The sequence below is a fragment of the Temnothorax nylanderi genome, unplaced genomic scaffold (genome assembly GCF_030848795.1).
Source record: "Temnothorax nylanderi isolate EJ_2023f unplaced genomic scaffold, tnyl_v1.0 TNYL_tig0004_pilon, whole genome shotgun sequence".
Lineage (NCBI taxonomy): Eukaryota > Metazoa > Arthropoda > Insecta > Hymenoptera > Formicidae > Temnothorax > Temnothorax nylanderi.
The window spans coordinates 3555401-3570696 of record NW_027249066.1 but is presented as its reverse complement, the minus strand read 5'-3'; the positions used below and the strand labels follow the sequence as shown (position 1 = coordinate 3570696).

The 15296-nt window shown below is 33.7% G+C and overlaps 2 protein-coding genes across 9 annotated transcripts; both read left to right on the top strand.

Moving 5' to 3' along the window:
* Positions 1–928: 928 nt before the first annotated feature.
* On the top strand, positions 929–4562 carry LOC139772702 (uncharacterized). 4 transcript variants are annotated; one of them, XM_071706609.1, is made up of 5 exons: positions 929–1024; positions 1909–2122; positions 2420–2745; positions 2862–3122; positions 4306–4562. In XM_071706609.1, exons 1-5 carry the CDS (start codon positions 964–966, stop codon positions 4311–4313), a joined length of 870 nt encoding a protein of 289 aa, XP_071562710.1. In that variant the 5' UTR covers positions 929–963; the 3' UTR covers positions 4314–4562. The 4 variants fall into 4 exon arrangements, with proteins under 4 accessions (XP_071562710.1, XP_071562704.1, XP_071562697.1 ...); XM_071706603.1 differs by having other exon boundaries at positions 2862–3155; XM_071706596.1 differs by lacking the exon at positions 4306–4562 and having other exon boundaries at positions 2420–2739; positions 2862–3219.
* A 3925-nt stretch (positions 4563–8487) lies between these two features.
* Positions 8488–12161, top strand: LOC139775103 (uncharacterized). 5 transcript variants are annotated; one of them, XM_071710854.1, is made up of 6 exons: positions 8488–8754; positions 9535–9720; positions 9908–10273; positions 11333–11441; positions 11732–11803; positions 11884–12161. In XM_071710854.1, the coding sequence occupies exons 1-6, from the start codon at positions 8637–8639 to the stop codon at positions 11894–11896; spliced, it is 864 nt and encodes a 287-aa protein (XP_071566955.1). In that variant the 5' UTR covers positions 8488–8636; the 3' UTR covers positions 11897–12161. The 5 variants fall into 5 exon arrangements, with proteins under 5 accessions (XP_071566955.1, XP_071566962.1, XP_071566970.1 ...); XM_071710861.1 differs by having other exon boundaries at positions 8495–8754; positions 11378–11441; XM_071710869.1 differs by having other exon boundaries at positions 8496–8754; positions 9908–10222.
* The last annotated feature ends 3135 nt before the right edge of the window (positions 12162–15296 follow it).

Below are 15296 nucleotides of genomic sequence, written 5' to 3'. Positions count from 1 at the left end.
GCCGTTTAACAAGTATTTTACCGTTTTGATTTTGACGCACAAATATGTAAGTTTCTGGTTTATATAATCCGTACAAAATTACCTTTCTTTAAAAAAAAGGTAGAGAAAGGCGCCAAGTACACGTATAGTAGTGTATATGTTGTTACCTCGAAAAAAAAGAAAGTGGTAGTATTATACCTCGAAAAAACCTAAGTAACAAGTGGTAGACGTACTCTTTGTATCTCGAAAAATCTCGAAAAAATCTAAGCAGTAGTATCTTTATTTCCAAAAAATTATAACTTAAGTGATACACATCACAAAATTATGTTACCTTATATCAAAGAAGAGTCGCGCTTCAAGTGATCTATTACAATTACAAAAAAGAAATGATATCTCTTGAAAAATACATATATAAACTTTGTATTTAAATACCTTGTATTCCCTCGTTGGATTAAATATTTTAATAAAATATTTTTATTTTGTACTGTTCCTCTGTAATTCTTTGTGACCACTAAAAAATACACATGTAAACTTTGTATTTAAATATCTTGTATTCCCTTGTTAAATTTAAATAAAATTTTTTAATCTTATAAAATTGTTATCATACATTCTTTTTCTAATTGACACCATGTAAAGATTTTTCAAAGTAATGCAACAATTATTTTTTGAGGCAATATATATGTTCTATCTGTAATTGGCGCTGTAATTTAAAGAGATATCATTTCTTTTTTGTAATTGTAATTGTTCATTTCTACTTAATGTGTACGCTAAATAATTCAAAAAGTTTACTGATCGCTGATATCTGGTAGCTTGAGTCATTGAGAATCACATTTCTGCTTCGTGATTCGCGTCACCGTGCAACAATTCAGTAAGAAGAATTACGCAAATAAACGCGTCCTGCATCTTAATAATGAATCTAAGGTCGTGCGTGGTTATAGAAAAAGGGCAGGGCGATGGCACGATGAAGTCAGAACGCTCTCAGACATGGCGAAGAGCATCGATAGCGTTCTTTTACTAACGTTCGCGCTGTTGTTCGTACGGGCAGGTGAGAGAAATATTTCTGAAAAATGGAAGTACAAGTGTAAGCTGCGCTTAAAGATATGGAGAATGTCGACAAGAAAGAATTTATGTGATACGTGCGAGTATATCACAATTGCGAGTGCTGCTAACTGAAAGGATTCTTTTTAAACTCGTTGGGTGTGTCATGATATAGTGCATGTTACGAGATTCATGGAATTTTTATTATTTTATCATACATGGACGATAGTGATGTTAGCACCGAATTCTAAGATTTTTAAAAACAAAGCAAAATTATCGATCTCGTCATATTTCCTACTTTCTATGACGCTAGTTCAATAATATATATGACGAGATCGATAATTTTGCTTTGTTTTTAAATATATATATATATATATATATATATATATATATATTCGCAAAATTGAATAAATTATTGTTGGCATAATTTAACTTCAATGAACTGTGATGGTTTGATTCATTTACAAATTTCAAATATAAAATAGGATTTACTCACAGATTTATCTTACATAGTGCAACTGTGTTACAAGTGATTAATATTGTCTTTAGTCTTTACTTTTGAAATTTGCAATAAATTTTGAGTAGTTTATTTAAATAGAGTTTTTAGTCTTGGATATTGGTATCAACTAATTAATGCAATTCAGAATTATTTAAATCGAATTGTACAAATTTAATAAAACGCACATCAATTATGTTTATCATATAGGAGTGTTACGATTTGAAGATTTACAAAAATTTTGTGTACGTATATATACATATATATTTTAATGTCAATCTTCTCATAAGTGATGCAAGTATACAATTTAGTGATATATAAAAATACATAAATCTATTTTTTCCTATCACCTCCTGGATTTCTAGATACTTGAACAAACGTTTTTCATTGAACAGACGAACACGAGCGATGGAATACGCCGCCAGAACTAACGCCCGAGTCAGTCAAGATCTTAAACAATGAGCAACCTCAGACACGTCTCTTTTCTTTCGTCCCCACGGCGACTGTCAGTTTAAACGCAGGGAATAATAATGCGCACTCCGTCAGTCTCGGTGCGAGTCTCGATGGCATTAGCCTTTCGGAAAGTAACACTTACAATCATCCTACGGGGTATGGGCTTGATGGATGTGTATAAAATAATGTAGTGTAATTTAAAATTCGTTTGTAATTGCATTCAAAAAAGGAAAATCCAAATAATTACAAACACATGAAAAAAAAATCAAAGATAATTATAAATTAAATATTTCTTTAATACGTCCAGAACATATAATAAATCTATTTTGTTGAAAATACTAGTGTATATTTGCTTCAATTATTTTTCGATTATTAAATTCAGAGAATGTTTATATTTTTTCCCTAATATATATTGTATATTAGGCATATATATAAAAGACAGTTGCTTTTCAGATCTTCCGTTTCCGTAAGCAAATCAGCGACTGTTTCCGCGGGATTATCAGGAATTTCTACCGCAAGTGCGGAAGCTCATAGTAACGGTAACAATGCCAAGACCGAAAGTCATTCGTTTAGCTTTGGTCAAGCAACTGCAACTTCTTTCGGAACAATTGAAAATGGACAAACGATTACCGGCGCTATATCTTCCGCTGGTAGCTCGCAATCCTCTACAACTGGTGGTAATCGTAGACAATTCTCGCAAACTGGTGCCGTCAATGCACGATATCCCTATTGGCCAACATGGAGCAACATTGGTCCAAACAATGGGCACAACGGTGAGAGTAATTATCAATTACATTTTTATTTGATTATTGCTCAGTTTTCGTATTATTAAAAAATTAATTATCGACGTTTATTGTGTCATGGTAATGATCAAGGATTAAAATTATTATTTTAGATCAACGTTTTAATCGGCCAACATTGACTGTTTCGAAACCGTGCGATGAAACACGACCGACGTTGAACATCGATGCGCCCGACGCATTCAGGCGAGAACAAAACCCAACGATTCATATCTACAAATGGCGACCGAATCACAGGGTTTCCCGACCAAGTTTCTCGATTGAACATCAGCTGGACGATTCTAGAAATGATCGAATTCATGGATCGACGAGTTTTCAAATCGAAAGCAAAGATTCTAAACAGAAATATTCCGACGGTGATTTAATTTCTGATCTCGCGCAAACTGTTGGTGAATTGCTTGACATTGTATAATAAGTGTAAAAATAAAAAGCTATACATATTTACAAAATTCATTTTACAGCAAATTTTATTTATTAAATATTTTCTTATTTGTTGCAGCCAATCAAAAAAGTTGGCCATAATATTTCGATTCTTCTTTAATAGTTAATTAAAAAGTTAATCTAAATTTGAAGATAGTATTTTTGGAAATATAACTATAATTTTTTAAAAATTTCGATAATTAAATGCGTATCACCTTTCATAATGACAGTATTAATTGAACTACGGTAGCAATTCACGCGCGCGCGCGAGAGAGAGATTCGCGTGACGTAATTTATTATTTCTTTTACTTAAAAATTTATTGTCTCATCGTGCTTCCAGGAAATTGATTCGCGCAAAGATAAGTTGTAATAAGATATGAATCTCGCTCGAAGTAAGTGAGGTTAAAAGGGTTAAAAGAGAATAACGGTATTAAGACTTTGGTTAATATGAGAAACTTCATAAACTTTCGATTATGACATCCTATAGAGATATAGTAAATATTGGAAAACATTACATTAAATGATTAAATACACGAGAAATTAATATATGCCTAAAGATCGAGACTTGAAAATTAAGCTCTCTTGTTTCATGTGCTGGAAAAAATAATAAAATTGCTCTACTTCTGCAGCTATATCTATAATATATTTTTATTGTAAAATATGTATCTCATAAATGTGCTCATTATTTATTAGACACTAAATGACTAATAATTCATTTATTCAAAGGAAATAAGCCTGACCTTAATTTTTGAACTTGGATTTTATTTTTCAAAATATTAATTAGTATAACGATTGGTATAAACTTTTTTACATGTATTTCTCGCGTCATTTGACTTCAGTTCCTATTTCATAAAATAGGTGAAGGTCAGCGCTGAAGATTTCTGAAAGTCCAGATGTCTTTTAGTTAAGGAATATAAATAAAAAATGAGCTCTCACTTTCACTATTTTATGTCAAATACCTCTATATCAGATATATATGTTTCTTTTATTTTTTATTCTTAAATTGAATTATGTATATTTAACTTTTATTTTTTCTTAAATGTGTATCTTGCATTATTTCTTGTGAAAATATATATACATAGATGTTTATAATATTTAAGTGTATGTGTATGTTCGCAGTGTGCTGAGCTCTGTGGGTCCGTGGATTTGCTAAGCCCAAATGATTGAAAATGATTGTGTAAATCAGTCATTCCTGTGAGATAGTAGGTCAAGATATGATCTTGAACTCATCGCGACATCTTTGAAATAACTGATGGGTTGAATAACTTATGGAACAATCGAAGTCTATCTTATCGACAACTTTAATCAATTTTAGCAATAGTATCAGCAGACGGTACGTGAGTTAGAGTGACAAATAAATGAAGGCATGAATTAGATATTAATGAATTGATTAATTATTAAAATTTGACCTTATTAATCTTTTTAATAGAAAAGATAAAAATGTATCTTTTTTTTCAAATAGGCAAAATAATGTACTGATAATAATATACTGCAAAAAGATTTTTCTAGTCAACAAAAACTTGTAATATTTATTTAAAAACCGTTTAAATATATCATCTTTTTTAATAATGACAAATACCTCTCATTTATTCCTTAAATTATTTTTCAATTAGGATAATTTTTAGTTAGTTTTTCGACAAATTATAATACTGAACGTACTAATCCACTATTTCCTTAACTCGTAAATCATCAAAACACACTGAAGACAGCAATTAATCACACACGGATTTAAAAAATAGCACTCATCTTTCCATGAATTCAATTTCTCGGAAATTTTGCGCGAAGGGGAAACATTGAAATACGTATATACATAGATAGAAAGACTTTACAACAAATCAGAAAGAAATCTAAATCGAATTCTGTGTATCAAATAAATGCCCATCTATCAATTTAATTCATCTCCCTTAAAAATACAATAAATCTATAAATATCGTACAATTAATCAAGGGATATGAGACGTATAGATCAAAGCGCTATCGGTGAAAGCAACATCGAATCTATGGTATTTGTGAAGCCTGAAATACTCGCCGATGCTATTCAAGGTCTCAGCACTGACTCACCGATCGTCTCAGTTTGACTCACAAAAAGCCACGGCGAAAATAATTATCGTGAAACCGGTCGGACATTATATCCGCGAGAGATTCGATTATTTATACTCTACAATTAACGAAGAGCGAACTGACATTTGTCTTGTGTTAGGGGCATAAGGTTGAAGCTATCGCGTACCAATAGATTTTTATTTGATAATAACGCACTGGTTAATAATACCGTGGCATAATGTCAGGCGTAATAAAGATCACATAACGACCGATAACCAACCTCTCTTTTTTTAAAGAACTTCATAAAGTTATCAATAAATGACAGCATGGAATAATTAATTTGCTAATGGTCAAGAAAATCCTCAGCGTTATAGTACGCAATTAATTTTTTAAAACTATACGATAATTGTATACATGTGCTCATGACCAATTATGCATCAATATATTCATTATCGTTTAATTGTTCCAATATTCGGGAAACTTGGGTATTTCTTGAACATTAATTTTTGTTTTTTTCATGAATTAAATAAATCAATGTACATTTTATATTAAATAAAATTTAAAAAATGGTTTAATTTTGAAATATATCTACTACTTTTAAAAACACTTTAATCTTTATAAGATAGCAGTTTAGGTTGTACTAGACATTTCTTTGCAGATAAAAATCTTTGCAAAAATGTACATATACATATGTACACTTCAAATAATTACTGCAATAACAAGTCTGTTGCTGGTCTACAATAACCATCCACCTCTAATTATCTGGCTTTTATGACTTTTTTATATGGTCGTTAAATCAGTATGCAGTCGTCGATATTAGTTCGAATCGTGAGAATAATCTATAAACAAGCGCATATGCATAATAATGATATTTTTTAACTTTTTCGAAGCAATCATGGTTTCGAGATTCACGCATTTTTATATATCGTAAATAGCAATTACGTAGATTTGCGTAGTTGCGGTGTTGCATATATAACTGCAATGATCTACGTCACATAAATCATAGCTATAAATTAATTGTGCGATGATACATGTGTTAGCGATATTCTTCCTTTATGCATTTAGGAATATAGAATACCGCATTACTAGACTATTACGAAATATATGGTCCGTTAATAACTGGACCCTTCTTCGAATGCCGGGCATCTTTCTTCAAAGGGATTTTCGTCACGACTCTCCATCGGAGCGATTAAAATTTCTAAATCTGATTTACCTCGATCTCAGCCAAGGCTAAACGAACTCCGCATTCTTTTATAGTCAACAGGAAGATGATTTGTGTTGTCGACGGCTCATGCGGTTTTAGTTACGCATAATTCAAATAAGCCGTACATATGATACAGATTGTTCTTAGTAACGATATTCATAGGTACAATTATGGACCCTCTCAGAAAGTCGAATCTGCAAGCTATATTACATTTTCTCGGAAAATGTAATTATTTCCGCTTGCGTACGAGAGTATCGTGTTATTGATGACGTAAATAGAAAGTGTTGTTAAAAATGTATTTTAATTGATACATACAACACTCCATATGACGCGTATAAAAGCAGCGATAAGAATGACAGCGGTGATAAAAATATTAATATTATTTTACAATACGAAAAAATAGCAATGCTGATTCTTTTTATTATATAAATTCTGTTTATTATAATAACATTATATCAATTAACAAATAGCTGGCTCTACTAAATATATTGGATATTTATCTTGAAAAACTAAAAATTAATGTTACGTTGTCGTGTTATGCATTAATCGTTCATAACTTACGGTTGCTGCATTTAGTGCATTTAATTTCATCTTATCATGAAACAATTGTAAATTACAAAACGCGAGATCTAAACATAAACAATATATATTAGAATAATTTTAAATCTCGAAAAAAATATGTTAGTTGCGTGTTATTACATCATGTACTTGCTTAAGATACTTGGAAACTTCTATCGATGTTTTTATAAGCAAGGTGATACGTCCGTGATCGATGATAGGATAGAATATGCGAAAATTTACACATAAGCAAAATTGACACGCATATTCATGCGTGCAACGGGTTTAACCGCAGCGAAGCAAACAGGAAATATTAACCGGATGGTTTGCATATGCAACTTGATCGTGATTCTAAGCACAATGTTAATCACTGTAGGATCAACATTTTGCATTAAATTGAAGTGTAATATACAGAAGCATTTAAAATAAGAGATATAAATTGATAGGTATAAATTGATAGAAATAACATTTTTGTTTTAAAATTACTATATCAATAATTTTTTAATTAAATAATAAAAGATGGCTCAAAATAACAACGATAAGAGAAATTTTTAATTAATTTTCAAGTAAATAGAGGCCAATTACGTGTTTGAAAATCTCACAGTCAATCTCACAGTCTTTTTTGTGAACGTAGATCTGCTAAGACAGAAAATGTTGCAATTTCAACGATAATTGGGAAAAAAACGTATGTACTCGAGTTGGGAAATCCTAGCGAACGTCATTCCATGTTTAATGTATGGAAACTGTTTAATTACAATAATAGCTCGATGCCGGGGAATCATTCCACTATTAGTCAAAGTACATGACGTGATGTGTTGCTACGATTATTGAGGACTACGTACATTAGAATATCTGTGAATATAATGTGTTAATAGTGAACAAAAATGTGAATAACTAAAGTTAGTAGGTTAATGATGAGTTAATGAACAAGTGAAGATGCCTATTTATGCCTATTCTGCGTAAGACACTATTTAGAAAAGGTAATTACCGGTATGCAATCTCTCAGTAGTCATTTATTAGCATATGCATTTTAGTAGGTCTCTGATCAGATCCTTATTCTTTCCTATTATTTTCATCATTTCCTTATGATCTAACGCCTTAAGAGCAATGAAAAGTGGCTAATTGGCTATTAATTTTTGCGTTATTAACTTTTATGTGTCTCACACACACCAGCTATACTGTCCTCATTAACATTTGTATTATTTATGGTAGGAACTCTCTTATACTAATAATATGTACAAGAAAAATTTTGTTTAATGCATTTTCTTAACGTTATCATGACACTATGATGAACGATGAAAAACCACAAGATAATTATTTGCACACAGAAATTATACAGGCCGTATATTAAATTATCAAGTTCATTGCTTTCTCGCTTTTAGTTTCATTCGTCTTGATAGTGATCTTGTTGACGCACATTGCATAATTGCATTCTCGACTCGGAGAAAAGTGTTTTAGAGTGCACGTGCGCGCACGCACTGTCGGGGACTCCCTCGGAAAATCCAAAAATCAGCGCATTGGCCGCATCGGCGCGGTGTGGCGTGCAACGCGCGGAGGAAAGCGGTGGAGGTGGCACGTTACATAATTACATCAGGATCAAACGCGTAGCAGATAGATAACTATAAAAGCGGCGAGATTAAAGGATTGGCATGCAGTGCATCCTGGGAACATCGAATCCCGTCATCATGGCAGTTCGTGCTCTCAGCCTAGTGCTCCTATTTACATTTGTCTCGGTCATCTTCGGATTGCCGACTACACCTGTGCCAGGTGAGAGAATAGATCATTCATTGGATATAGAATACTTGGTAATATGTTGCTGTGATTATATCTGATAAAAGTCTTTTTGTATATAATTATACGTTTTATACTTTTTCGGAAGATTATATATCTTGACTTTCTTAATTTATTTCTATAATTTTCTATAATTTTTACATTTTAATAATAATTAAACAAATTTTAACATTTAATTCAATGTATTAACTTAAATTGTAATAATCTTTATATAAAAAGTTATATATGATTATATTATATACAGAATTTCTATTAAACCGTCACTATGAATAATTCGCGATTTTTCAGATAAACTCTAACACTTGTAAGAGTACAAAGCTTAATAACGTAAATTTTTTTCTTTAAATAAACATTAATGTTTTAATGTTTTTTCATATAGAATTTTCACTTTGGACATATTCCATAGATAATCAATCAATACGTATTTATATTCAATTGATACGTATTTATTCTAAATGTTTTATTTAATCTTATTTATACCTATTTTGTATATTGTAGTTCTCTGTTTATTCTTCGCAAATTTGAATATTTCTTTGGAGACTTTGAAAAGCAGTGAGCTTTGTGATCTATCCAACAGATCTATGCAGCAGACAAGATCATGTTTATCTTCAAAAATAAAAGTGATGTCAGAATGCACGCGTTGGCACATAAATCCAATCGCTAATTTAAAATTCTCTACACGTCAATTTACGTCAATCGATGTCTTCCTATTTCTATTCACGTAATGATCAATTCATTTTTTTATGCGATTATTAGAACCAGCTGTAAATACACAAGAAGAACACACATTGTCGACCGAACTGCTACCGCCGCCCGTAGACGAGAAGGAACACCATGCTACAATCTATATAATTAATTTGTACGCCGTAAAAAATGGTAGCAGCAACGTATCGGAGGAAATGTTTCAGAATGAAGTCGTAGAAACGATACCTGACATATTGGGTGAGCGTAAATCAACGAACGACATACGATGTCTCACATCTTATCGGGATATCTTTTAATAAGAAATTTAATTTGACGTTAATTAGCTACAAAATAAGGAGTATCTTATAAGAAACGATAGGCAACGGGGCGAGCCGAGTGAAAAGAATTCTTAGAAGGGATTTGAATAAAAAATATATGCTTGCAGAGCCGCTGGTCTCCGTTCTCCTAGTAATAGACGACGATGAAAACGAAGAGTTAGAAAAGCATCCGCCAGTCGACCTCGATGAATTTGCGGAGGGATTGGAAGGCCAAGGTTTCAAGGTCGACAAGATCGATCTTAACAGCAAGGCGAAAGTGCTTAAGATGAAATTGGAAAAGGCGGAGGCGGAGAGTATGATAGACTCGGTAAAGGGTAATGAGAAAAAATTCCGTCAAAAGAGGACCATCTGCCTGAAATGCCAGAAAGGAGGAGGAGGAGGAGGATATGGAGGATATGGAGGATATGGAGGAGGAGGATATGGTGGGTATCCGAGCGGCGGTGGTGGTCATTGTTCTACGTGTGGAGGAGGTGGTAAGTTATTGGTGGAAAGTAAGTTATTGTTTTAACCGCGAAAGAGAAAGATATAACTAATTGATAAATACTTATATACTAACGTTAATAAATTAAAAATATGTCCGGAACTGTCGTATACCTACTGTTTTTTTTTTTCATTACAGATTTTTGATTACTTTGAAATTGACTTTTTTCTAAATAAAAACGCCATTGCACTTACAGTTAATAAAATAACAGATGACTATAGATATAAGGCTATAAAATACACCAAAATTGTTTTTTTAATACATTTGGATTTTTGCCGTGTAGAACAATAACTATTTTATATATTAGTAATAATAGTTATTTAGGATTTGCGTCTAAATTTTGCATTAATTATTGCAAAAGTAATCAACTTGTTATGCATATTTCTAAGAATTGAAACACATGTTTGATCGATTTCCGTCTGCATTTTTTATAGATGCAACAGTTATTATCTTTAATTCTTACATGCATTATTTTGAATAAAAAGTAAGTTATCAAATAAGAAGTAAATTATTAATTGCATAATGCTCGTGCATTTGAAGAAAGTTGTTTAAAAATAACGCTTGAACCCTAATAAAAATTTCAGGGTGCTTATTCGAGTGAATTGAAAGAAGGGAGAAATTACATATTAACATTGCTTTTTCTAACTAATTGTAAATCATAATATTAAATAAATCCCTTACATATATATAAGAAAAATACTAATTATAATAAAATGTTAATTGACAATAACAAAAGTTTTTTGCTCGCTTAGCTTCTTTCAGCTGAGATTTGCCACTCATAATAATGTTAATAAATATAACTAAAATATCAAATTTTCTAATTATATATTAATACTGGCTACTGCTAAACTCCAACCTAACGCGCTTAGGCCGGTTCTACAATCAGTCGTATGTCGGAGTCGGATGTCGCAACGTAGCCGATGATCCAATGAGAGAATTTTTCTTTTCGAAAACGAATTTTCTTCATTGGACCATCGGCTACGTTCTGACATCCGACTCTAACATACAAGTAATTGTAGAACCGGTCTTAACATGGGCACGCTTTGTCTAGGGTATCGGACAGCAGTGATACCAGTGGTTGTCGTACCTATTACAGGAGGAGGCCATCGGGGAGGAGGCCATCGGGGAGGCTACGGCGGCGGCGGCTGTAACACTTGCGGGTATTAATCCTATTTTTAAACGCGATAAGAATTTATCGTAAAAACATATAATTATTAAGCATAAAAAATGAGCTGTATATTTAAAAATGGCTATCTTCATGTTTAAATCATTCTTAGTTGTAAAATTGTCATTTATATTTTAACTTGAATTATATATTTCAAAAGACAAATTCTTCAAATATCCTGCAACTATATAGCCAATACTTGTACAGTCTTATATGATCGCTAAATGTTTTATTAAAACTTATTATTCTTGAATTATCTGTATTAATAATTTTGTATATCTTTAGCGGTGGCGGATACGGCGGAGGAGGCGGAGGTAGTTATTCTCAAGCCTCTGCCCAGGCTTCATCTGGAAGCTGGTAAGGATTTTTTCTGAGACGATTGTTTCATTATCAACAGCTTACATTTGCATCGACTAAAACGTCATTTCCTTTTTCAGGGGAGGAAAATGAGCAGAATAAATATTACGATCACGTAAACGTATTGCCATTAATGATTTATGCTGCCTTCATGTTTAATACACGTGTACAGTAAAAAAAAAAGCGGATTCTTCAAATACTATGAATCATCACAAATAAACATTGCGGGTATTAACACAATATTAAAAAATAGCCTACTTAAAATATTGTAACGTAACGTATTTCCCCTTCACTCATTTGTATAACAGACACTTGTACTGGCACACGGTGGCCGCGAATAAATATTGTAATAAAACAGGTTTGGCTTTAACAAAAATCATGATTTCCTGCGTTATTCGGACGTAAACAACTTCTTAGAAATAATTACGAGGTTCGTGATTAGTTTTTCATGAATCTTCAGCGGAAAAAGCGCTGCGTGTTAACAAGACGGCGCTGCGTCCGCACTCCTCGCGTGGCTTTAATAGTCCATTAATTTCTACGCTTCTCGATAAAACTGCACTTATGGTAATAATCCATCATCACTATTATCTTTTTTTCGTTAACTCGCAAAATCCGCGAAACCGGAAAGTTTTCTCGGAGAAGACCATCATGTCCCGAGGAATTCGCTAATTTCTTCTCCGTATTTATTTATGCAGTTAAATCTTTTGCTATGATCACGTTAGAGCCTCGAAAATAGTCACAAAAGATTATCTTATGAATGGAATTAGAATAAAACCCACAGAGAAGTATAAAAGTCGTAATACGTATAAGTCATGTGAAAGAGATTATAATTCGACGACAAGCGATAAAGTTCATCATCCAAGTTCGTGAAGCGTAATGCATGCTCGAATTCGTTCCGCATTATATCACACGAAACCCGTTCCGCATTATCAAACCGTTGTAATTCACTGGTGCCCGCAACCGGCGCGGCGGCGGCGCCATAATCTCGCCTGGCTCTTCTCTCGCGTAGCGTTCCGCGATCGGCGTCATAAGTAACTCACGCGCGTTTCTATCGGCGGGATTTAAACGCCATGGCACGGCCACAACCGGGCTCTCTATAAATACGACCGGTATGAAAGCGGCCGGCACCGCAGCATCCGCGGAACGATTTCAGCGATGCGCCGGCCGGGGCCGACTGTCTGTAACAGCGAGTGGCAACAGTAATTATGGGCGCGAGTTGGATGAATGTAACGGTAAAGTCTTTCGATTCCTTTCTTTCATCTTTCCGGACAGGGAGAAGGAGGATACGCGGCGCGGAACGAATTACTCGCCGAAACGCGAAGCCGGATCGAAGCGCACGATCGGAAGCGGGCGCATCACACCATCGGACAGGCGTGTTCATCTCGCGATGCAGCCGGGCGCGCTCGCACTTCGAGCCGACGATCCCTTCGGCCAACCTTATCGGCATGATTAACTGCTGAAAATAAGAACACCGCGTCCAAAGCGCGAGGAGAGCAAATATGAGGAACGTAACTCGCTTCAGTCCGACTAAAGTGGCCTATTCGCTGGTCATTTGCTATATGCGTCAGCAAGTTTTTTTCCTATTAATTTCACGGTCGTAATTACAACAATTACGGATTGCGTCTGAAATTCTTTCGGAATTCCTTTATCTACACCTCACTTTACGACCAACTCCATTTTTCAAGACTCCATCTTCGAAGCTGCTATTATCAAAATTGAGGTCAGGAGATTCATCGGAAGAAAGATTTAACAAAGAGCAAAAAATGAGACATGAGAATAAGTAAATAAAAATAAGAAAAAATAAAATTGAAACAAAATTTATTTGCAATGCAAAGTATGTAATTTGCCGATGTGTGTTAATATGTGCAATTCTACACGCATCTGTAAATTGAAAAAATTTTATTTCAAAATTTCGTATAATTAAAAAAAATGCAATTTTCCTTAAAACAACAATCCGTTTAATTAGATCTGTGCGAAACAGACCGAATCTGAATGGAATAGAACGATTAAAATTTTTTAAGTTCTTGCGAATTAAAAATTTGTTAAAAAATCCGACGTGTCCTTGGAAGTTCTGAACAATAATAAGTACATATGGTTTTGTAAGAGCGACGGCACGCAACGGCCTGGAGAAAATGTGGGTCTACGGGTCGTCAAACACCCATTGACTCCGATCGATCGCGCCATCGTAGGCAAGGACTCTTCTTCTACAATCGCGCGTATTTGCTGGTCGTTGACCGTCGTCGGCCGGCGAACTCCGTGGACTCTGCGACCACAAGTCGCTCTACACCGCGCCGCCAGGAAAAACTGGGCGAACCAGGGACAGATCGTAAAAACTTACTCGGACGAGTGAAGTAATTGTACGTTCGGCGGCCTCCCCCTCAACTTCTTTCTCGGGGCACTCCGAAAGTGCCAGAAATTCGAATGTGCGCGCCACTCACAATACACATCTTATTATTAAATAGCAGACTACTTATTTCTGACACACACACATGTAACTTTGGCAATTTATGTCTTGTCTTGTTCATATATAACATCGAAATTAAATACAAATGATTGGTACATTATAAATTTTCTTTCTATATATTCTTTATTGCTTTCCTTATCGTTCATTAACGCTAGCATTGTCCGAACATTGTATTTTATACGTATTTAGTGACCATACGTTACAAATATTTAAAGTATAAATAACTTACATACCGATCTTTTATTAGAAATATTTATTAAAAAATAAAAAGGTTCTTTTCAAAAGTAGCAAGTTGCAAACTTGGTAACCAGATCATCCTTTATAATAAAATTAGAATGCAGTTTGTATTTATAATTTATGCAGAGTCCCAGATCATTTATATCCGTTATATTAAAACGTCAAAGAATCATTTATAAATTATTATCATTAAAAATGATCGCGACAGGTTAATGATACTACTCTACCTATAAGTCAATATACTAGATAATCCCACGAGATTGATAAGGAAGTTATTCTAGCTAAAACCGGATTTGTGCGACTGAAACTAATTAACGGTTTCTACATCGTATCATGTCAATGAACGACAAGGTATTAAACGGTAGAAATAAAATGATCATAGATCATCAAGATTATAATCGAACTGTCGCCTAAAAATGCAGTGATACAATAATTATGAAATAACGTTTCTGTGAATCGAGCCACATATTATCATACACACAAGAATGTTGGCTTCATACGCAGATGTTTCACAAAGATATTGTAAATTATCTGTCGACAAGGTTCGTCCAGTTTTTATCCCTCTCAATAGACTCGAGAATTAGAGAGCAAACACGCCCGACCATTTGAAACATTAATCACTGTCGGTTGTAGCACGCGATCTAATCCACTATTTTATTATTTCACTTTTTGCGATGATAGCATATATCAGTGCTATCGGTAAATTAATGACGTTACCGTAGATTACGCCGAGCAAGTGAATGGGCCTACATTAGATACATGATACATTCGCCGTAGATGCGAGAGTAAGTC

What these genes read in the sequence shown, in the direction of transcription:
- LOC139775103 (XM_071710854.1), top strand. Translation starts at nt 8,637, where the DNA reads ATGCAGTGCATCCTGGGAACATCGAATCCCGTCATCATGGCAGTTCGT. An exon ending in AACGATACCTGACATATTGG is followed by an intron (nt 9,721 to 9,907) that starts GTGAGCGTAAAT and finishes ATATGCTTGCAG; the next exon opens with AGCCGCTGGTCTCCGTTCTC. An exon ending in GGCGGCTGTAACACTTGCGG is followed by an intron (nt 11,442 to 11,731) that starts GTATTAATCCTA and finishes GTATATCTTTAG; the next exon opens with CGGTGGCGGATACGGCGGAG.
- LOC139772702 (XM_071706589.1), top strand. Translation starts at nt 964, where the DNA reads ATGGCGAAGAGCATCGATAGCGTTCTTTTACTAACGTTCGCGCTGTTG. An exon ending in GCTGTTGTTCGTACGGGCAG is followed by an intron (nt 1,025 to 1,908) that starts GTGAGAGAAATA and finishes TTCATTGAACAG; the next exon opens with ACGAACACGAGCGATGGAAT. An exon ending in ACTTACAATCATCCTACGGG is followed by an intron (nt 2,123 to 2,419) that starts GTATGGGCTTGA and finishes GTTGCTTTTCAG; the next exon opens with ATCTTCCGTTTCCGTAAGCA.